At 34.2% G+C, this 23,500-nt stretch overlaps 3 protein-coding genes across 8 annotated transcripts in view; 2 read left to right on the top strand and 1 right to left on the bottom strand.

The window, feature by feature from the left end:
• The window catches only part of LOC106668433 (protein spaetzle 3), a 44,027-nt gene extending 33,474 nt beyond the window's left edge, over positions 1-10,553 (top strand). Inside the window, exons 1-5 of one of the 2 annotated variants that reach the window (XM_014397182.2) lie at positions 4,853-4,950; positions 7,451-7,569; positions 9,182-9,355; positions 9,445-9,570; positions 9,629-10,553. In XM_014397182.2, the coding sequence (XP_014252668.1) occupies positions 4,918-4,950; positions 7,451-7,569; positions 9,182-9,355; positions 9,445-9,570; positions 9,629-9,896 (720 nt within the window). In that variant the 5' untranslated portion in view covers positions 4,853-4,917 and the 3' untranslated portion in view covers positions 9,897-10,553. Of the gene's footprint in view, positions 1-4,852; positions 4,951-7,450; positions 7,570-9,181; positions 9,356-9,444; positions 9,571-9,628 lie in introns of those variants that run through there. The other variant, XM_014397181.2, reaches the window with a different exon arrangement.
• A 1,408-nt stretch (positions 10,554-11,961) lies between these two features.
• LOC106668432 (H/ACA ribonucleoprotein complex non-core subunit NAF1) lies at positions 11,962-19,828 on the bottom strand. Of its 5 annotated transcripts, none has more exons than XM_014397179.2 (8): positions 19,740-19,828; positions 15,403-15,612; positions 15,040-15,315; positions 14,160-14,332; positions 13,840-14,080; positions 13,658-13,772; positions 13,439-13,576; positions 11,962-13,323 (listed from the first exon to the last, which is right to left on the bottom strand). In XM_014397179.2, the coding sequence occupies exons 2-8, from the start codon at positions 15,597-15,599 to the stop codon at positions 12,208-12,210; spliced, it is 2,256 nt and encodes a 751-aa protein (XP_014252665.1). In that variant the 5' UTR covers positions 15,600-15,612; positions 19,740-19,828; the 3' UTR covers positions 11,962-12,207. The 5 variants fall into 5 exon arrangements, with proteins under 5 accessions (XP_014252665.1, XP_014252664.1, XP_014252666.1 ...); XM_014397178.2 differs by having other exon boundaries at positions 19,661-19,742; XM_014397180.2 differs by lacking the exon at positions 19,740-19,828 and adding an exon at positions 19,695-19,727.
• Positions 19,773-22,614, top strand: LOC106668435. The gene is made up of 3 exons (XM_014397183.2): positions 19,773-19,952; positions 21,755-21,931; positions 21,998-22,614. The coding sequence occupies exons 1-3, from the start codon at positions 19,892-19,894 to the stop codon at positions 22,210-22,212; spliced, it is 453 nt and encodes a 150-aa protein (XP_014252669.1). The 5' UTR covers positions 19,773-19,891; the 3' UTR covers positions 22,213-22,614.
• The last annotated feature ends 886 nt before the right edge of the window (positions 22,615-23,500 follow it).

Here is a 23,500-nt window from a genome sequence, read left to right as displayed (position 1 = left end):
GATAGATGAACTTACAGAAACTTAAAGAAAGTTAGAAAAACTGAAATAGAGAAAAAGTGAAAGTACAAGAGAGAAAGAGAGAAAAAGTGAAAGTACAAGAGAGAAAGATAGAGGGATTGGATAGATTTAGATATAAACTATTAATTTGTAAATACTAATTCTTGTAGACAAAAGAGATAGTAATTAGAGACCGGGCCAAAGAAAAAGTGAGAAATAAATAAATAGATAGATAGACAGATAGATAGATAGAGAGAGAGACATAGAGAAAGAGAGGGAGAGAGAGAGATTGGATAGATTAAGAGGTCGGTAGATGAACTTACAGAAACTTAAAGAAAGCTAGAAAAACAGAGATAGTGAAAAAGTGAAAGAAAAAAAGAGAGAGAGAGAGAAAGAGAGAGAGAACAGATATGCATACAAAGGCAGAGAGGATATTAAGAGATCGAGGACTTGAAGACAGAGAGAGGCAGAGAAAGACAGATAGACAAAGACTGGACAGATTAAGAGCACGAGGACAGTAAAGTGGGAACCCCTCGCCGAATGAGGAGAAAGAGAGTGATAGAAAGTAAATTAGGTAGTCAAAATAAAGAAGGTATGTAGTTATACTTGTGGTATCATGACATTAAGAAAAGAGTAGTACCTGCATAGAGATAATAAAAGAAAAAGAAGGCAAAAGAAAGAGAACGATTGATAAATAAAATGAATAACTACATTTATGTACATAAATGGAGGGAAGGAGAGAGAGAGAGAGAGAGAGAGAGAGAGAGCGAAATAAAAACTGAAAAATAGTTCAAAACGACTAAGGTATAGATACATAGAGTACACCCATAGTACAATACAACCGTTTTTACCCTATTTGATTGTTCATTTGATCTTTTACCAACGCATAATTCAAAACTCGATAGTAAAATAAAGGGTTACGATTGTTACAATATTTAAACGTTGTAACCACACATACATTTTAAGCAAGATGAATGTTGATTTTACATTTAAAATGAGACTGTCATTAAATCTAAATGGGTGTAATTTAAATATTGAACAGTTCTTTCATTCATTTATCCGTGCTGGCTCTCTCTTCCGGCGTGACTCAGAAAGATCTAGTCCTTACACCTTAGGTACTCTCCGGCGAGAAGAGGTCCGATTGTAAAGTTTTTAAAAGGTAAATATAAAATATAATTATTCTTCTAATTTTGTTTTCTTCTTTTTTCGGGCTGGTTCTTACATTTCTTCGTTTAGGATGTGATGGAACTAATCAGACTGTTTACTTGTTTTATGTAAGAGATCGATATCGGAGGCATCCGGCTCCCCTCGTCATTCTTGAGAATCTCGTTTCTGATTCGAAAATGCATGGGTTAATTGATGTTATAAAGTTATACAAACGTTTTTAGTATATGTTCATGTTTTAAAGCACAACAGAAGAAATATAAATGTTCATGCTGAAAACAGTATGACAGATAGAACATGAGATGTTCAAACTATCAAAGCATATATACATACATTTGATTTTAATTTAATTTAAACAAACGTTATGTTAATTATTTATAACAGCGATAGTATATTAAGTATATTCAAATTTTGTTTTTGTAATTAATAGTTTGATTGTGCTATTGTGCTAACAAAATTAACTTAGGCCAAGCTTTAATTTATTTCATCTCTTCAAATTTTAGATACCTGAAATTTTTTAATTTTTTAATTACTTGTGCTAATGTGTGGTGATTAGTGACCGTTAATCGATAATTAATCAGAAATCGTGAGATCACCACACCGCATCTCACGATTTCTGAATAATTACTTGTACTGTTGTTTCAATTATATATAAAATATCAATAAATTATAATGCTCTACCTGAATACAAAAAGGATGTCAATTCATTTTGTAAATGCCAATAAGCCAGATTATTTTCTCTGTAATAATTGATGGTTGATTGTATAAATTCTACATCATTTTGTTATTATTTGGCACTTAATGCATAATAAAAGAATATATGAAAAAATATAACACCATAAATTATATTACCATATTGTAGAAAACCCATCGAGTTTTCCTTTTTAATTAAATTAACAATTTTACAGTCAGATTAGATTTTTTAATAAGTTATCTCTTAAAAAACTTAAAATCTAATCGTTACCTTTGGCTTTGTTGATCTTTCAATTCAAAAAAATTCAAAAAAAGAATAAATGATTGCATTTTGATGTCATGTTAGTATGATATAGTCACCACACAATCCGGTCTGACTTTAATTCCGTCTGGATAATCCATTCCGGAACCGGATGATTCTTATCTGAGAAATGTAATTAACCAGGAACACGCTGGGAATGAGTCAGATGGACATTAATCCGTCATCAAGACGAAAACTCGTCCGGACCAAGTTCTCCAATGGAATCTAATCGTTACCTATCTGGCGGCTGGCTTCCGGGAAAAAGCGTTACATTTTCGTTGCATTATTTCTTTTTTTTTATAATATACAACTTTATGAAAACAATAAACAAAGAAAATTTTATATCAAGAGAAACGTCTGAATAAATACGGGTACAAGGCAAATTTTTTAATTTTTGGGTTTCCATGTCTTAGGCGGTAATCTTACAATCTAGGTTTCCTTCAACTTCTGATCAATGTGTACAATATAGAGTAAAAAATGTCTTTGTACACTTTGCCATCACTTTAATATTTATTTTATAAATTTTCTCACATTTTTTATAGGCTGGACTAAGCCGATATTCAAAAGGCAAAAACACAAGTTTTATCCATGAACATCCAACAAGTGCTTACTGTCAAATTAATTTTTAAAAAATTCTCACAATCAAAGGGTATTTTCATAATTGATAAGAAAATAAAATAATACAAACGAAATGTTATTAAAAGTCATTCATCATTAAACTCAAGAACGTTAGCATTTCCGAACGTTTACCATGACAAGTCAACACAACTAGAAAGATAGATAGGTAAGTAGATAGGTAGATAAATAAATNGATGATGTAAGGAGGACGACGAGTGTGGATGGACTGGAAAAGAAAGCAACCTAGGAAATACTGTGCACGGAAGGAGGGGAATAGCCAGGAAAGTTGCGAATACAACCCCGACACCCGGGATCCCCGTGGGGTGCCGTACACAAATCTTACGCAACAATTCATAATTCGCTTCAATCGCGCGTTCTCCCCCTCCGAGAGACCACCGTATGCCAAACAGCTATAATCGAAGAAGGGAAGCATAAGGGAAGATACAAGGAGTTTGCGGGTGGAGAAAGGTAAGAGAAGCCAGGATCGACGAAACAGGCTGGGGAGGCAATGGAATGGCGGGAAATTTGGGAAATGTCAAGAAAGACTAGGTTTTTAACCGAAGAGCAGAAGGGGATGGGATGGTTATTTAGCATGAGAGGTGGGATGCTGGGGAGGGAATTGAGGAGTTGCCTGGACCCGATAATTATGGCGGTGGATTTGGACGGATTGAAGACAAGGGAATTTTTAAGGGCCCATTCGTTGATGGAGTTTAGGTCTTTTTGGATCTTGAGAGTGGTCGAGTGAAGATCGGAAGGGTGGAAGGATATGTATATTTGGGAGTCATCGGCATATAGATGATAGTTACAGGACTGGATGGAGTCGGGCAGATCATTGATATAAATGGAAAAAAGGATAGGAGAGATGCTAGAGCCTTGGGGCACCCCAGATTTTAGAGGGAGGAAGGAGGAGGTAAGGGAGACAGCTTGGTGGCGATTGGTAAGGTAGGAGTGGAACCAACGGATGGTGTTGGCGGAGAAGGAAAAAGATTCGAGTTTATATATATATATATATATATATATATCTACCTATATACGTACCTATCGAACTATCTATATAACTATCTATCTATATCTCTCTCTCTCTCTCTCTCTATATATATATATATATATATATATATATATATATAGACAGAGAGAGAGAGAGAGAGATAGATAGATAAACAAATAGACAGATCAATACATATATAGAGAGATAACGGTTAGATAGAGAGATAAGCAAGGTTGATAGTTAGATAGACAGCAGATTGATAGATAAATACATAGGCGGCTAGATAGATAGGTCGATACGTAGTTAGATAGATAAATAGGTATGTAAATCTATAATTTTATAATATTAATGTATATACTTAGGGAGAGCTAAACTCAGAGGAGTGATAAGTTCTTTAACCACTCACTGGCATCTAAGACATTTACACAACAAGGGTCTATCAACGATCCCATTTGTAGACAAAATGCAGTGAGGAAGAAACAGCCACCCGTTTCATCTTCGAATGTGATTCGATGGAGACATAACCTGGCAAACAAAGAAAACCCAGAAACAAGGAATTGCAACGACAGCCAATGACCTAGTACTTCTTAAGGAAGAATCGAGTCGACTGACTGAACTTAAGATACTAGGAAAGTACAATAAGCTGGACGGCTGCTTGAGGAACAAAAAAACGCCGTCTTCCTAGTATCCTCCATCATCACACGATATACTCACAAATAAAATAATATGTACGTATTAAGTACGCCTACGTTTTTGTCTAAAAAGTATTTTTGAGATAAACATCATAATGATGTTGACATGTTCACATGTACGCATGTAAAGTCACATAAACTGGCAGATGGAATAAAACTCTCGTTATCATGTTGCCGTTGACGGTTTTGGCAGAAGCCGTTTAATCAAATTTTTTTTATACCAAGAAGGCGAAAATATGTTGGCCGTTGTATGAAAGCTCGGCCGTTAAAACAGATGAGTTCTGCCAAACGGAAGTGCGGAAGTCTGCCTGTGTATCATCCTTGGGGAATCTTCTCTCGACCCACTCTCCTCTTCGTTATTAACGGGAGGGAATCAAGTTCGTTTTCGTTTTCGTCCAGTCGCGCTTAGCATTCAGGAGAGGTAAGGTGCCGTTTTCGTCGGATCCGTTGCTTCGTGTAACTTAATGGACATGTTTCCGAAGAAATTGGTATTCTTGGTGAGTTAAAATTGATCAATGCTGAGACTTTCAGGGTTTTTTTCGGTCATTTCTTTATATTCTTTTGGCCTGTGTGAATATATTAAATCGATGACTAATTCAGTCACTCTTTTTTTTAATTATCTGGGCTATATTGCCTGGGGATCATAAACCCCGCTTCCACATCTATCTAATTATCTTGAGACAGATAATTTGTGCCCAAAATCAAGTATCTCCTTTCTTTATTTTTAAATTATAAAAAATACTTTTAAAAATACGTTTAGGTTTAATATTGATGAATTATTAAACTTCTCAACCCACCTAAATGCAGATAGTAAATTTTCTTGTAAGGAAGCCACACTACATTGAATCGTTGTACAAGGAACCTACCTATTCCAAAATAGTTTTTAATGGTAATATTTTCTAGTTAAAACTAGAAAAAGTTTAAAAGTTACTTTAAAAAAGTTCAATCAGTTAAAATTATTTGATTCGCTGAAATAATGGTCGTATAAGGATGCAGTTAGTCGGTGGCCGCAACGGTTTAGGTTTATCACTGTAAGGTAAAGGTCCCAGGTTCGAATCCAGCTGCCCTACATTCGAACCCGATATACTAACAAATGGGCTTTTTTTTCAACAACAAAATTCAAAAATTCAAATTTCGAAAAACCTAAATAGGATGCAGTTAAGTCACCTGCAGCCACCCGAACTCCTAGCAGCCCATGAATTTTAGGAAGAATTTCATCCCATAAAAGATACTTGTATGTTTGGAATCTTTGAGAACGGATTCGACATTTTCTAATTGTCCAAAATTTGAATTGTGGAAGAATTTGATCGTGTGCAAGGTGTCATGGTAACTGTTTATTAATAGTTCTAATGGCTTCTTCTAATTACAATGTTACATAATAATGTGCGAAATCTAAAAAAATCTTTAAAAAAATAGGAACTATTTTTCAGTTTGTTGTCCAAAACCTCTCCAGGTGAGCGTTACCTTGAATAATTCATAAACGGTATGAATTTAATTAAAGCTATATTTAACTAAATATTTTGACGAAATGCCTCATATACCAAGGTTAAAATAACCATAACAATGGGAATTCCCATGTCAGCAGTGTGGAGTTAATTGACCTAAAAATTAAACAATCAACTCAAAATACTCATTTCATTTTGATTTTTTCCCATAGTTCTAATATTTTTCTAAAACAGATTTTGTTGGGTTATGTTTTTTAGCACAATATATAACAAAATAAATTTGCACATTTAGATAAAATCCAGTCGGCATTTCGAAATATTAACACAAACGTTTCGACCCGAACGGCAGACTGGTTATGTTAATGCCCCATAAACATTTCTTTTATTTAGATCCTGAGGTTTTGAAAAATCATAACTATCCGTGAAATATGAAAGTTTGGTTAAGAAATATTACACGATGAAAAGATATACGTGATAGTAAGAGTACCGCGACATACGTGCAGTACCATGACGGCGGGGGCATCTAGTTATGATTCGAAAGTGAGTAGGCTAATTAATACAAGTACAATACTGAAAGTACAAACAACAAAAGAAATCATGATTCGGAAAAGTGAACAATTGGCTAATTTGGAAATAAGAAGATCGTAATTATAGTGGTATTTAGAGTTGTAACAAGTCAAGAACAGCTAATGTTGAACAAAACCACTAAGTTAATAATCAAATAATGGTTTGCACCAGCGAGGAAATATTGCAGTTTTATTCTTAATTGATAACATTGGACAAAGGAAAGAAAAAAGTATGAGATAAATATCTCCAAATGAAATTAAAAAATCTATTAAATATTGGAAGAAAACACGTTTCCGCCGTATCAAAAGTACGTTATATTGTCTGAAGTAAGTAAACTATCGTAACAGCTATACACATAAACTGTAAAGAAAACAATACAAAATGGCTTAATAAATTGATATGAAAACAGCTTCCTTTAAAATTTAAAATAAAAATTATTATGTTGACGGGTTTTGCCGATTGGTTAAAGGCAAATTTTATTTCCTAAATTGGAGATCTTTTGATGTCAGACCATGCCAAACTTTATACAATCGAGAAAACATCAAAGCTTTAACTTTAAAAAATTATTCTTTGTTAGGGAGCTTTGACTTCATTTAACTTTCGTGTTGAACATTAAAGTTTTGTTGATGCTTGGTGTTAGTCTGCGAGCCGGTGAATTAACTGAACTGGCTTGAGTCACTTGTCGGTATGTTCAACTACTCTACCATGCTAGTGAAGACGGACCCAATGCCGGTTCAGCTTGACATCAACGTTTTATCTTATTATCTTCCTGTGCTATCGACGTTTTGCGTAATATATCTTACTCTAACGAAATTTTGTCGGTAAATCAAATTTACTTAATAGTTTTCCTAATTACTTCAGCTCACAAGCCCAGCTTATTTTTATGTTTTCCACTGGATGTTTTACTAATTTTTAGAACAAAGTATTCTATTTTTTATTACGTCTATCTATTATTATCTATTATTATTTGCATTATCCATTTCAGCTTGTCTGGACGGCGCTCGCGCTGGGATTAGTGATCAGAGGAGATGTCATAAGAGGGTCGCCCTGCATTAAAAAGCATCATCAGCTCTTTTGCCCGACTGCCGGCAACACTTATCCGATGTACGTACAAATTTTTAAAAATATATTTTTTTAAAGGCGATTAAAAATCAAAGCTACCGGAAATCGCCCCCGCAATTTGCCCACAGTCACTTCCACATCTATTCATCTTCCCACTCGTCATACCCACCCTAAAGACAATATTTAATCAAAGTACTGTTAAATTTTTATTCCCTTCCGGCTTAAAAAATATATATTGATAAGGTTTAAACATATGTAACATATTCACAGATAGGGATTACATCTTTAACATAATTTTTCCATAATTAAATAATGCGTGTGTGTGGTGATTTTGGTTGATAAGCTATTATTTTACAATGTACCAGACAATTAAAAAAAATCTATTCCATTTTTTTCTTCAAATTTCCACTTTTGAACTCAATATGAGGTTTGCGGCAGGAACTTAAAAATGTATATGTGTACATATCTTTCGACTGAGCAGTACTTTTCTTGTTGAGAGATTTCCTCTTGTGGTCTGCAAGATGATGAACCTGTAATTTGGTCCTTACCATTCATCTTGGTGTCCATATCCTCACTGGGTTGGTCTGCCATCTACAGTGTCTGGGTGAAATGCTGACTCATCTGGCACGACCAAGGCTATATTTAGGCTGTGGCTCCAACCTGATTGATCATTGCATATGTCTTAAGTCTGTACATGTCAAGTACAGTCTGGCTCAATGAGAATGAAGCCCCTGCAAGCCAAGGTGCAGTGGCTGCCCCAGCTTGGAAAGAATGGACCCCATATATCTCTTTTAAACTTTTCATTGTACACAGAGCTTTTGTTGAGGAGGGGTCAGTGTTCAATCACCATTGACACCTTCTCCAAGCTCACTTTTTTCCTTGATCTCAAAGTCCAGGGAGGATCCCTTCAATCCAGCCCAAGACTAACCAGCACTCGCGGCAAACAGCCCTGTGACACTGGCAACATGAGGCGCCAGCAGAGAAAACAAGAGTTGAGCAGATATGAAATTACATTTTATCTTTTAATTGGATTTCGGTTGACAAGTTAAAAACTTAACATCATAAGGACAATCGATCATGATGTGACATATAGTAACAGGAGATTTTAAAGACTTTCTCCTTCAATCGGGAGAAAAGGATTCCCATTATTTTTACATATTTTTTTATTGTTAGGAGCTTGTTTCCTGTGTAGGTACCCCATTCATACCTCCCAGAAAAGCTGCAGCAGAGGGCACTTTAGGGAACACCATTACGAGGAATACCATTTGATTTTCAATGTTAAAAGTATCGACCACTTTTTCACTCATGGAAACTGATCAAAGTAGGTCTTAAAGAAAAAAGAAAATTCTGTTGAGTCCATACAGCCCTCTCAAATAGAGAGACAGAGAGAGTGGGAGGGAGGGAGAGGGGGAGAGGGAGAGGGAGAGAGAGAGAGAGAGAGAGAGAGAGAGAGAGAGAGAGAGAGAGAGATAGAGAAAGTTTTTTTTTTTCAATTGCTTGCTAATGTTACTTGGTAAATGGTGATAAAACCAATTACTAAAGGTAGCCAAAAGAAAAGTTTCTTAGACTAAACCAGTAGGAATAGGCAGGTCAGGGTGATTGGACACAATCAGTCTACAAAAATTAATCATTATTTAATAATTATTTTTTTAAGTGAGCGAATAGAATCATTTATCGATGACAACAAGGCACTTGTGAAAAGAATGTACGGAGATTTTCAAGTGAGCACAGAATATGGCCTTCCTGGACAAGAAGTATATGAGAGTGAGAGATTTCGAAGTAAAAGACAAAGCTTTCCTAACAAAACAAACACATCAGATACTGGCAGGTGAATCAATCAGTCTTATTTATCAAAATTGGTACAAAATAAATGCTGAATGTATTCTAGAATTAACTTATCATTTATATATGATTTAGAGTTGACGCTTGCCAATCTAAAATAGAAATCGTTACGCCATACTGGGCAGCAAACAGTGCTGGGAAAATCCGTGCAGTAGTTAACACACAACACTTCGAACAAGCTGTCCACCAGGAGGTCTGCTCGTAAGTAAATCGATAAAATTCATAATAAATAAAATGAACATATTCAACTTTGTTTTAGGAAAGTGCAAACGAACAGATGCAGTGGTGACTGCGGATGCGAACAAAAGTATAAGTGGCACCGACTACTCGCTTACGACCCTGACAACGACTGTAAAGGTATTTTTATGGATTGGTTCTTGTTCCCAAGCTGCTGTGTTTGCAGGTGCGACCCCGATGCAAAAACCGCAGGGGTGTTTGGAAACTCTGATGTATCAAGGGAACCATCAAGAATGCCTCAGCAGCCAAGAATGCAACAGTCTCCTCAACGACATCGATCGGGAAAATAATCCACTCCCTTTTGAAAATGACTGACTTTATCTTATTTCTTAATTTTACCATTTTTCATTGCTGTTTTATGTATTTTACAGTAGAGAACATTATTGATGGATATAAACTATATTTATTTTTTAAAAATTGTGATATCAATACTTTTTTTGAATAAAGTCAGTTTAGCTTAATTGGCACAAGATGCCCTGACAAAAAAAAAAAAGGATTATACCATACATGGCAGTCTTTACCTTACCTTAAAGGAAAAGGATTAAACAGCCATTTCTTGTATTTCATCTCACAAAAGTTAAAACAGTATTTTCTCTCTAATTCCTGAATTGTTTTTTTTTATTATAGAGTATGTTAAAATGGTGATGTTTTAGATTAAGTGCCATTATAAATTATATTTAGATAAGGACTTTTTTTGCTTTTATTTTAATGTAATCGAGTGCCAAGGCTAGAGTATTACTGATAATTGTCAATTTGTAAACACTTTTCAAATTTTGCTGCAAGGCCATAAGTGTGTTCAAGCATTTCTACGACAAAAACTTAAAAATTGAAACTATAGGGGGGGGGATCAGTTAAGGCGTTCACAAGCACTCATCAATGTAAGATCAAGGCCCCGGGTTCAAATCCAGCAGCTCTGCATTGGAAATCGACATACCTACAAATGGGCTTTTTTTTCAAAAAACACCGACACTTGAGGGTTGCTATGACCCCCAACTGTCATGAACCCTCATAAAAAAAATGAAACTTATGTGTTCTTTTGTTTATATATTATTAAAAACAATTTTGAATTAAGTTCCAAGTACACCATTGAGATAAATTTTCTAAAACCCACCACTCTAGAAAATATTATTATTAAAGTTATAGTTTGTATGTTAAATTGTAAATATATTTTAAATGTTACCGACTTAGTCAGTCTATTCAATATTAACAGTGTAAAGTATTCAGGGTATTAAATTAAGATTTTGATCATAATTTAAATGTCCTTTTCAAGTAATGCAGTTAAGTACCTGCCCACATTTTGCATCATACAATCAATCTTGTTAGATCTAAGTTCAATCCAGATTTTATAAGAATGACTGAAAATTGGTTAATAGTCAAACTGTATATATATTTTTTATTGTAAGTAAAATTATTATATAGAAATTTAGTTATGTAAAGTAATTTTTGTGCATTTATTAGTGTAAAGTATGATATAGTGGGAGATATAAATAGCTTTATTTCATGTTGTAAACAAAATTTAATTATATAAAATACATTTGTTCTACATATTTGTTAATAGTATCTACTTTAAAAATAAGAGAAAAAAAAAATTAAAAATGTATATCTTACAATAAGCTCACAACAATAAGTAATATTTTTTATATCACTATAAATCAAAACCAAACAGTGGTAACACTTATTTATAGAACTATATACATATTTAATATTTCTTGCATGTATACCATAAATACACATAATTTAATATTTATTTGTATGAATAGGTATAGAATTTTCATTTCTTCGCTTGTAAAAACATTTTTTCCTTTCTTTCCTCCTATACTTACATAAAGGTTATTCTGTTTCTAATTGTAAACAGAGAAAATTTAAAAAATTAAACGGGGAATGTTAATTTATATATCCTTAATTGAAATTAAGATATGATACAAATGACTAGAATTTATTTGTTATTTCAAAACCTTCAAACAACAGTCGTTAAACAATTTTGAAGAAAAAGTAAATTGCCTTTTTTGCATCCACTTTAAAACTATGAAATACAGAAGTGTAGGTGTGAATTTTAATTAAAATATACTGAGTGTCAAACTATGAAAATAATTTGGGTTTAAATAGTGCTCTAAAAAAATAATAATGTTGCTTTAGAACTAAAATGTCCAAAATATAAGACAAAGTGACAAAAGACACTAAACGCTGCTGAAGTTGAAACGCAAATAAAATTTTGTAAAATTGAGGAATTACTTTTTAGTGGTTTTATCAGGTTTTTACTGAAAGTCTAAATCAAAAATTTATAGTTTGTAACTTAAAAGTGAGGAAACATTAAAAAGGAAAAAATAAGATGAAATTTACAAATATAAAACCAAAATACAAATAACAATAATGCTGTTACGTCATTATTAAATTATTAATAAATACATGTAATAAAAATAAAATTTATAGCTACATAAAACTTACCTAACCGATGTAATTGCAGCCAAATATTTCTAGCCATCATACATAAACCTTTTCTAAATATCAAAGATTTAGTGGTTAACATGATACAGAAGCGCATTAAAAGCGATCACAGTGAAAACAATAGGTACAAACTGACAGTCAGTAAACTTGATGAGATCAAGGTGGAGGAGGAAGAGGGGCATTTCGGAAATTGGGAGAAGAATTCCTAAAAGGTGGAGATCCATTTCCCATGAATTGGAACTGGACAGGGAATTGTTGTCGTGGCGGGAAAGAAGAAAATGGCGGAGGTGGAGGGGAAGTTACATTAAAAGAACCACTGTTTGGCCGGAATTGCAATGGCGGAGGAGGAGGACTTGAAACAAATCCAGGAATAAAAGGGATTCTCGGTTGGTAATGTTGTACGCTGCTCCCTTGATTTTGAATTGGTGGTGGTCTGTGATTAGATTGGAAACATTTGCAGTGAGGAGGAACCTGCTGTGACTGATTCTGGGTAAAGTTCGAGGCGTTGTTATTCGGATGGGAAGGAGGTTGAAAAGATGCTTGACCCTGATTATCGGTTGATTGAAGTAAACTTGATTGATAAGCTTGAGTAGGGTGTCCGTTAGGCCCCATGTTTTGAAAACTTGGCACTTTTGGACTTTGGTTAGTCGATTGGAAAGATTGAACAGATGTATTTTGAAACTGTGGTGGTTGGTAATTTTGTTGTGGGAAAGGTGGGAACTGTTGCGGTCTTATAGAGGAAGTGGGCCCACCACCTCTAAATACAGGCTGTGAAGGTAAAACTTGGCTCATAGGCGAGAACCCTTGGCTGGAATGGGAAGCTTGAAAATTCTGCTGATGGGTTTGTGACCCGGGGTTTAATGGATAAGTATTTACCGGTCCGTAACTTTGAGACGCAAGCGCCTGCGGAAACATTTGCGGAGGAGATTGCCTAGATTGGAAACCTTGAGGAGGGGGGCCCAGTGAGCAAGTTCCTTGAAGCCCCTGTGACCTGTATCCGACTCTAGGGAAATTCTGACCCATTGGTGGCTGGGTGAATGAAGGATTTCCTCCAAATTGGAATAACGGCTGAGATCTCATTCTCGGCTGGTTCGGCTGTTGGGAAAACTGTTGGTTAAGCCACTGATGATTTCCAGGAGGTGAGGCTCTATATGTTGCTCCTCTTACAAAAGAATATTCCCTATTTCTATCAGGTAAAGGCGCTGTCCCGCTACCAAAATTTCTTTTGTAATTGTGCCATCCACCATCCCAAGTTTTTTCATTTGAAGATGCCTGAGACAAATAATTCATTATGAACTATACTTTAATATGAAAAGATGCCTCATTAAGATGAACTGTAATTTTTTTTAAATTTTAAATAAAGTAATTTAAAAAAAAAAATGCTTACTGCTCTCTTGTAGGCTTTGGTCCTTAAAGTATTATTTCTATTCATCTGTTCTTCAAAAGAGAGATACCTCTTCCTAGCTGGTGAATCACCTTGCTCAACTTTTACCAATATTACTTCATCATCATCATCATCATTTTTCTGAAATAAAAAAACAATTTATTCAAATATTAATATCTTTGTTATAAATCATTAATACTGAGAAAAATGTTTTGATTATACCTTTTTATTGTTGAATTTTTGTTTAGCCTTTCTTTCCTGTTCATCATCAGAATAATCTAGGCATTGTGGAGGAGGCTCCTCATTGTTAATCCACGAAGCGTCACTACCCTTTTCCCTTTATTAAAAAAATAAAACCTAATTTTAACTTCATTCTAAAATTTTAGATTTATAAATAATTTTACTTTAAAAGCTGGCTGGTGAAAATATATTTTGTATGTTCTGTTTTTGGCGCACAATAAATAACCTTTTCGACTTCAAGGCCGGCGTTCACAATATCTTCATTTTTGTTGAATCTTACGCTGTAAAAAGGCTTTTTGATATGGCCGAAGACGTCATAAATTTGACCTAACGGTTGACCGTCACGATTGAACAAAATTGTATCAAGCATCAGTGCTGGCGTGTCCGCAAATGATTCAATAACCACTATAAAACAAAACAAAAAATAATTAAATGAAGGTTTGAAAAAAGAAAAAAATCACATAAATTCATTTGTAATCCGTACACAATCTGTCGACGATAGAAAAGACCTTTCCGATTGGCATACATTCTTCCTCTTTAACAGAAATTTGAAGGTTTTCTATAGGCGGTAAATTGTCCAATTCCAAAGGATCTTTTTTCATTGGAGGTTTTTTATTAGGTCCCAAGCGATTTTGAGTTATTACTTCAGAGTCAGAGCTTGAAAAAAAAAAAAAAAATGTATAAGCTTATTATATTATGTTATTTAACTTTTAATGAGAATGGGAAGAATAAGGTATATTTTCAGGTAATATTTTCCTTTTATTAAGCATTAAATAAAATTGTAAAACTTTGTGGTGGGTTCTGAATGTCAGGAAGTATACAGGTGATGAAAACTGTAGCTTAATGATTCCCGGTCATATTGGTCTGTCTTACAGACTGAAGATGGCCTTCGCCCAAATTCATGTCATTTCAACAAGAATAGTCTGACCAGTGATCAGAGAATTTTCAAGTGTTTATTAATAACAAAAATAAAATCTTGAGGTTTTATGATATGGATTTTAATCCAAATCTTATCAAAATGATTCCAATTTTCCCACAAACAACTATTTTTTCAAACTAAATATAATACACCAGTTTTTTTTTTTTTTTAGTTTTTTCTTTTATTTATTTATAAATTGTAAATATTTCGAAGCAGCCTTGCTTCCACTTCAGCATACAAAAATCTTTATTACAGAGGCATACGTTATTTATTATAAAGAATTTTGTATAATGAAGAGAAAGGCGGCTTTGAAATATATAAAATTTATTAAAATAAATAAATAAAGTTATAACTGTTCTTCAAACAAAAAAGAAACCAACAAAATCATTAAAAGGAAGCAACCTTTTTAATTAAAAGAAAAGTTTATTTAATCAATTAAACTTACAAATCACACGATGTATTTTCATCATCCGAACTAGATGAATCTTCAGAAGTTTCTGATGAGGAAGAAGAGGAAGACTGGGGTTTGGAAAATCCAGATTTTTGACTTTTAACAATTGGAACTTTGTCACTAACGACTGGATCACTGATGTCACCAATAGGCTTTGTCATAACTGTTTCAGTTCTATTGTCATCGCTCTCAGTATCTTCATCTCCACTGTAGGTTGAGATGACAGACAAAGATTCATTTTTTGGCAATTCCACTTCAGACGAGACATTCCTACACAACAAAATTAAAATAATAATAATGATAATAATAATAATATGTTTTAAAAGTTAAATATAAATTACATTAGAATCTACGTACTTTACTTCTTCGGTTATCATCTGCTCACTGTTTTTAACACTTTCTGAAACACCAATGGATTCTTTTTCTTTGTCAATTTCTACTTCTAAATGGTTTTCTATTGCCTTTTCTTCAACTTTATCTTTGGTGATAATGTTTTCTTCTTCAATAGATTTTTCTTTGTGCTCATTTTCACTCTCTTGATTCTCTCCTTCCATAATTCAGTGTCGTCTGCAGTATATGAAGTTATACAGCTGATTAAACAATCAGTTTACAATGCAATAAATTTAGTATTAGGCCCAAAACACAGAGGATTAGTTTTTGTTTGAAGCAAACTGGAATAAAATGTATGTTGTGAAGACTGGAACAATAACAAACAATACGAAGGCAAAACTTGTTTAATTGTTTAATCATTTGTGAACAATGGTAGTGAAGATTCCTGTTCTGTGTACAGCCTGATTATGTGACAAAAAGGCAATATTATTTATTTGTGTACCCAAAATATTGTGATGTACATGGTTCATAATTAATTGGCACCATGGTTTCTGATGAACTGGTGTCTCTCTTGCTCTTCCAATTGCCTAAAAAGTTAATTTTGTTTCCATGCCTTTGACAATTTATCTTTTGCTGGAATTCAACTTTTAAAAATGGTCAATATGGGGTTTTCTGACTCATTTGGCTTTGTTCTGGACCGCAGAAAATCAATAATTGGGTCTGTAACATTGTCAATAGCAAGAGCCAAGCATTTCTTGAAAAACTGAGGTATAGGGCTTAGACCAATGTGTAGTATTTGCTACTTATGTTTGGTAATGTTTTAAGCAAACTCGGTCTCATGAAACACCAGGGCATGACTGATTTGGTCTGGAGCAAATACGTTTTACGTGGTCAGTGTAGTTTATCCCCACTAGAACCTACACTACAATGGTCATCTGGTTTGCTTCAAATGGTCAAATGGCCTGTAGCGGCCCAGGTTATGTGGACTAATCCAGTGTGTTTTAGGCATCAAAATCTTTCATAATTTGCTGTACAATTTAGTATAAAGGTTAACATCAATAAATTAGTAATTAAGTAAAATTTAACATTAATGTGAGACTGGGAAAAACTGTGGTCACGCCCACAAGGAAATAATGAAGATTAATCGTCTCTGATTATACTGATGTCTATTCTCACTGCCTTTTCCCAGCAGAGATGTTTTAGCAATTTAATAGGCCATTCATTTCTCACGCAGTTCTGTATAAGTAAATCTTAGTTTATAGACACATGTTATTTACTTAGAGATAGAAGATGACAGATTCTTCGTCAATACTCTCATTGGAAAGATATCATGAACTGGTATCTCGGCATACCCTGAGTACCCAGACACCCAGGTCGGGAGGGTAATATAAAGGTGGTCGAGGTGGCTAAGGCCAGAACATCTAAACTCCAGACTTAACTACAGTGATCCAACCCTCTGACTCTAAAAATACATTTAAAAAAAAGGGGCAGCGCCAGTTGGCTGAATCAGCAAAGAAACTCAGATATACAAAACAATATTAGAAATAACTAGCTATCAAGGAAGGCTTAAATGATGGTTCATTTGTGCAGAAAAAGCAATAAAGCAATTGTCTCTAGTCATCATACATTGCATTCAACCACTCCACCTCTCCAATCAAGACTTCTGTTGACCCTTCTAGCACATCACGGATGGTAAAACATGGGGCCTAGGACTTGGATCATGTAATTGACGCTATGTCCATCAGCCACGTAAAAAAGTAATAACTAAATTTTAACACACATTTGGCTCTGATAAAGCTGAAATTGAAGTGATTTTTTTCTTTATACCTTTTTAATCTAAAGGGTGTACAAATGATTAATGACACTAAAAGGGGGCGTTGGTGGCCTCAACAGTTTAAGCATTGACACGACACTTATCAATGTAAGGAAAAGTTACCGGGTTCGAATCCAGCAGCCCTGCATTCAAACCCGTCATACTTACAAAGGGCTTTTTTTTCAAAAACACCGGCACCTCAAGGGTTGATATAACCTCTGCTGTTGTGAACCCTCATTTAATTTACAAAAAATAAAAAAATGAAACTGTACTTAAATATAATAATAAAAATGAAAACTTATATGTTCTTTTGTTTATATAGAATTAAAAACACAATTTTCAATTAAGTTCCAATACACCATAGAGATTAAAAAGGGAAAAACATTCAACTTTCAACTTCTCTGTTTCATAATCTTCAACATATTCGGTTTTGTCTTCATCGGGCAAATCCCACCATGTCTGACCAATTATTTTTCCTGTTTCCCATAAATTAAGCTCGGGATTTTGAACTTTAACATGATCCCAGACTTTTCTCGAATACCTCAAGTAAGGCATTAAAGGTTTTTCTGGTGGTTTCAATGGTTCAGGTGCTCTTGAGTCACCAGCGGAACCTATGCCCACATTTTGCAGATTGAATCCTAGATGGCCATGAGGCGTTGAGACAAAATTAGAATTTAGAAAAAATTAAAGAATTAATTTAATTTAATAAAAAATCTTAAAATTAGAAGAAAAAGACAATTAGAGCACTGTTGACTTGTACTATTTCCTCTAGAATTTAAAGCTCTAAACCTTTCTTTAAGTATGTTGAAGGCCATTAGCGATCCGGATGAAAGCAATTGATTTGGCCCAGGCAAAACAGGAAGAATTTATAAGACTGGTAAGGAAAGCTTTCAGGCAAATGTTTTTGCAAGTCTGGTCCCAAGGCAGGAGCACTTTTAAGAGTTGAGCCAAAAAAAACACCTTTACGGTCAACGGTGATGACATTGTGTGTCAATCAGAAGTGGACGGGCCTGGAGTCACACTGGCACCCCTTATCTAAGCACTGGCCTTTTTTTTTTTTTTTTTTTTTTGGCTTTGAGTGTATAACTATAATTAGCGTAAATACTTGATGTAAGAGGATAGAAAAATGAAAGAGACGAACTGCTAAAAAATCTGAGCAAAGTCCCAAACATTTCAACATAAACTTAGAATCTGTCCTAATAAGCAACAATCCATCAGCTTTCAACATAATCTCGATAAACGTTTCTTTTTGATTATCTTCAACCATGAAAATTTAGAAGATGAGAAAATGATGGAGCTGAATGAGTGGATGCGGGCGCATGGCGGGGACCTGGTCCTGGTCGACCGATCCTGCTCGACAGTAAAATGAAAATAAAAAACTTCATGGGTAATATGCCAGCGTAACCCCCCCCCCCCATAAAAAAAGAGGATAGTTGGTGGATGAGTATCCTATCAACCCTCAATTAGATCAGTTATATAATATGTGTGAAGGGTGATGGAGAAATACCAAGTATGCTACCTCCCTGAGTAAATAGGAAAAAACGTATTTAAGACCAAGGGAGAGTATGAGTAGTTTTTGATCTAGAAAGTGATTGCGTCTAGGGGTTGAAATGACCTGATAGAGCCCAACCTCAGTGGCTGGACAGATAAGACCGAAGTCTGACCCTCTGACCCCGGACTGCTGACACCTGGGGTGGGTTATTCTCAAAGCCTTCCGGTAATTTATTGTAAATTACAAAACCTGCAATTGCCGGTAGATTACATGCATGCACAGATTTGAGCTTATATAAATCTGATAGATGGCAAGTTGGGTATAATTAAATACAGCAGTTTATTGAATTAGCAGCAAAATGTTGAAACACAGTGAGTTGACTATACAAAGAAAAATCAAGAGGCGCTAACGCAGAAAGTCGATGTGAAGAGGGCAGACAACTGGTCTGCTGAGTTATAACCAACTACAGAAACTATGTCCGACATATAAAACCAGCGAGAATAGGCGGACCACGAGTATCGTAGATCAAGCTATGTAATGTAAAATCATATGGAACAAATGGCAGGTGGTTAATTAATGTCGGGAAGACAATTATAAGAAATTACGAACAATAAACCTTGAAACTTTTTTTTACATCTCTATCGACTGTCTGTTTAAGTTTAAACAATAGGTAAAAATCATACATCCCACTGAAGACGTATTTGAATAGTGCTTAGTAAATTATTAAGTCAAGTCCATTTCCAAACGATTTATTCTTCAGTACTGAAATACTCACGGAGATTCTTAAATGCCTCTATTTAGTCCTGTTGAATTGAATTTGTATTTACGTGATAAATAAAATCACCAGGGTTAACACCACCGAGTTCAACATTAAAACCACGTGATTACAATAATAGATTTTTTTTATATATCTGGGATAACATGGTCTTACATGTCCGATCAGATTGTAACTAACTGTATTTCATAAATAATAAACTTGCCCAGTTGTCGAATATTGCTTAAAAGACTTCCTACCGTTTTATTCAATTCTTGTTGAAACTACTAACTTTGTAACATTACCTGATCTCAAAGGCACGGAAGAGGACGGTGGTTGGAAATATGAATTGGTTATGTTTTGGTGAAATCGATTGTGGTCGACAACCACTCCCATCCCGTCCAACTTTGACTTTAACAATTATTTTATTCACGTTCTTTGAATTTATTTTTTTATCATGTGTAAATTCGTAAATATACCATTGTTTTTATTCTTTATTTCCGTCTTCGTCCCATCGGGTAAGTTTGTAAATGTTTAATTGATAATTACGCATAACAGTTGGTTTGTTTACATTATAAATTTGAGGAATATAAACTGGTCAGACAAAATAGAATATTAATCTACCATTTATTTTGTCTAATAATGATTTTTTTAAAATAAACTAACTATATTAATTTTAATGTTTAATACATACACATATACACTGATGGATAAAATTTACACACCACCCATAAATTTTTATTCTTTTGCATACCAAAAACAGGTTTGGTTGTAAAAACAATACGTTTAAAAAGAAAATATTCAATACCTAATTCTAAAAAAAACAATTTTCAGTAAAGAAAGATAAAGTAAAAAAACATTTTGTCCCCTTTATTTTTCTTATAATTCGACCTCCACAGTTTAATTTATGATTTTTCCTTCTTGAAGGTGGGATAATAGGTCATCTCAAAAAAACCACAACCAGTTTTTATCCACAACGTTTCGGATTTATTTTAATCCTTCCTTAACACAATGGTTAAAAGAGTGGTCGTCTATCATCAATATTTTATAACAGTTTATTTTAAAACAGAGCCAGTGTGGTACATATTTAAGTCTTTCAGACTCCGAACTGAATTCCCAAGGAATTCTATCTCATTCATCAAGGACAACCGTTTCTAACTCTTCTAGGTTTTTAAGACCTGGGTTTCGACTTTGTAGTCGTCGGTTAAGTTGGTCCCAAATGCGTTCGATTGGATCAAATTTGGACTTAAAGCACTCAGTTCCAACTTCATTCGGGTAGATCACAATACGTACTCTAAGCGGCTTGGCATTATCCTGCGTTAGCAAGAATCTCTCCAATGTGGGGGGGGGACAAATTGTACTGCATGTTCTTCGATTATTTCTCGTAAGTACCTCTGTCAAGTTAGTGATCTTCCTCGCACAACAAATCGGTGCAAGCGTACAAGGAAAAGCCACCCCAGACATTAATAAATGCCTCCTAACGAATCAGACAGCTTGGGGTGTATTCTGGGGTTTCTGCTGAACATCCGCATATGAAATTATACGTGTAGATTTGAGATCAACTCTCACCTCATCTGTAAAGATAACTTGTCTCTAATCTTCCATTCTAAGCCACATGCGAATTGAAGCGACTTTTTTTTTTTTTTTTTTTTTTTTTTTTTCATAGAGCCTGATGACAGATAAATCTATCGCCTCTCTTCTGTAGACCTAAGGTGTACCTTGCCCTGGCCTTATAGTGTGAAGCCCTGTTTCTCTAAAGAAGGACCCTTCCAATTATAGAGTGAATGCACTTCACGCTGGATGCATTTTTACTCTAATAATGTTATGACCCTGACACTATCATTCTCACTCAAATGCCCGACTGGAGTCATTGAAAAAGGTTTAAGAGTAATAATATTAAATGAAATCAATGACAGAAAAAGATTAACTGAAAGTTATTAGGTATAACAGAAGAGAATACTGTTATTTTTTGTACAAACGGGATTAATCTCCAGAAAGATTTTGATTCTTACTGCAGACATGCAAAATACGCTGATAAATATGTGTTTAATGTAAAATGTGCGTCAAATAAAAGTTCTTACAACAATACTGGAGTCCTCACTTTTTCACTGTTCAAGATCCCCTACTTCATGTTTTTTTAGTTTACATGTAGTTAAGGAGAATTTGGAGAATTATTTCACAAATTATCATATTGACTCAGTTTTCTATAACCATGTTGGTTGCCAGTACTGAATAATAGGATTTTGGTATAAATATCTTTATAGTCTGTTACAGGGGAAACCCTCCTATGTACTGACAAAAGTTAAAAATTTTGTTTAAGGCTACACGATCAAGTGTTACCAGTGTGCATCATCAGAAACCAATGAAGACAACTGTGGCGCTTATGAAAAATTCGACACCGACAGACACATTGCTGTAGAATGCAACAGCGACGAATCAAACGTACCTGGCACGTTTTGTATGAAAGTAACCGAACAAGGTCAAAAAGGTTTTATCTGTAAGTATGATTTTTTTGTATGATCAAAGAGATGAGCACAATAATTTTTTAACCTTTTGTTAAAAGGGGATGGAAGGTGGAGACAGGTGATACGACGTTGTGCTTCAGTAGCGGACACAGGGGTTTCAGGCGTTTGTAACTGGGGAGTACGGGAAAACGGCGTCTACTGGGAGGAATGCTATTGCTCGACAGATAGTTGTAACGGTTCAGCTACTGTCAGTATTAATAAAATGTTTTTAATAACATCAATCTTTGTTGCAATTTATTATACATTCTGTTGATATGACAAAATAATTATTTCTATTTCAAAAATTTTCAATAACATGAAATTTTTCAAAGAATTAACATTATCTAATTTTGGAATCTCTTTATTTTTATTTTTTTAATTTTACTCTCACTTTATAATAATGATAGTTCCAAGAAATAAGTATAATTTTAATCAAATGGGACACATCTACAAATCCGATATTTTTCCCAATGTAAAATTATAAAAATGTTTTTATCCATTATATTTAAAAAGCCATCCATATAAATGTGTAATTTAAGTTAATTACATTAGTATTACATTGCCTTGTCTATTTTTATACCGTGAATAAAATTAATTTATGTGTGTTAATGTGCAAGTCCAAAGCAAAATAAATATATTTATATTTAAAAAAACCGTCCATATAAATGTGTAATTTAAGTTAATTACATACAAAACTTTGTATATTTTTATACTGTTAATAAATAATTTGTACTTGTGTTATATGTCTAATGCTTTGTCATCCTATGCTTATGGTATAGCTAAATCAATAGCATTTAATCCTTTCTTTTAATAGCGGATAACTGAATGACTGGAAATATTGAAACATCCTGGATGACCGTCTGTAGTGAATAGCAGGGCAATCGTACAAAAACTCAACTGATAAACTTGGGATCCTTATGATAGCTATGGAAGACGAAGGGCTATAAATGAACGTAAACAATTTGTCGGAGGAAAGAAGAGAGAACAATGGTGAACCTTACTATGGCCATCATTTATCATGGGTAGGCAGAGGCCATAAGCAAAATGATCATCGTTAATTTTCAACTTGGCTAATAGGCAATTTGATAAGATAAGAAAAATAATCACTGGCAATGAATCTAAAAATAAGTCTTATCTAAAAATAAACGTTCTATAAATAATGAAAAGAAAACATATTTTAGCACATTATTAAACCTGAAATTATTTTTGTTTTAATTCAGTAGTTTGTTTGGTACATACCTCGAAATTTTGTAATAGGAGGGAAAATTCAAAAGGTGTGGTTGAGATGGGAGGTTGGTGTCCGAGTGGATCGAGGTCACGATAGCTCAAGTGGTAGAGCAGCGGCGTATCAAGCGGAAGATCGTGGGTTCGAATCTCGTGCCATTGACTTTTTAATCTCTACTAAAAACCTTAATTAATTGTATGATAATAAAAAATGTTTATTATTTTCATTTCGGCCACTCATTCCCAGAAGTCTTAATTACTCTGCATTCAAACCCATAATACAAATGGGCCTTAAAAAAATTAATTAATCCTAATTCCTTAATGAAGGGCTGCTGGAT

This window comes from Cimex lectularius, unplaced genomic scaffold (assembly GCF_000648675.2).
Source record: "Cimex lectularius strain Harlan isolate CLEC.00 unplaced genomic scaffold, Clec_2.1 scaffold36, whole genome shotgun sequence".
NCBI classification, from domain to species: domain Eukaryota; kingdom Metazoa; phylum Arthropoda; class Insecta; order Hemiptera; family Cimicidae; genus Cimex; species Cimex lectularius.
Note: the sequence above shows the minus strand (reverse complement) of the source record. Positions and strands in the feature narration are given on the sequence as shown.

Coding starts and splice junctions, on each gene's coding strand:
- LOC106668432 (XM_014397179.2), bottom strand. CDS start 15,599: ATGGAAGGAGAGAATCAAGAGAGTGAAAATGAGCACAAAGAAAAATCT. Junction 14,333..15,039: donor GAAAATACATCGTGTGATTT/GTAAGTTTAATT, acceptor TTTTTTTTCAAG/CTCTGACTCTGAAGTAATAA. Junction 13,577..13,657: donor AAAAATTCAACAATAAAAAG/GTATAATCAAAA, acceptor TTTTTATTTCAG/AAAAATGATGATGATGATGA.
- LOC106668435 (XM_014397183.2), top strand. CDS start 19,892: ATGTGTAAATTCGTAAATATACCATTGTTTTTATTCTTTATTTCCGTC. Junction 19,953..21,754: donor TTCCGTCTTCGTCCCATCGG/GTAAGTTTGTAA, acceptor ATTTTGTTTAAG/GCTACACGATCAAGTGTTAC. Junction 21,932..21,997: donor AGGTCAAAAAGGTTTTATCT/GTAAGTATGATT, acceptor TTTTGTTAAAAG/GGGATGGAAGGTGGAGACAG.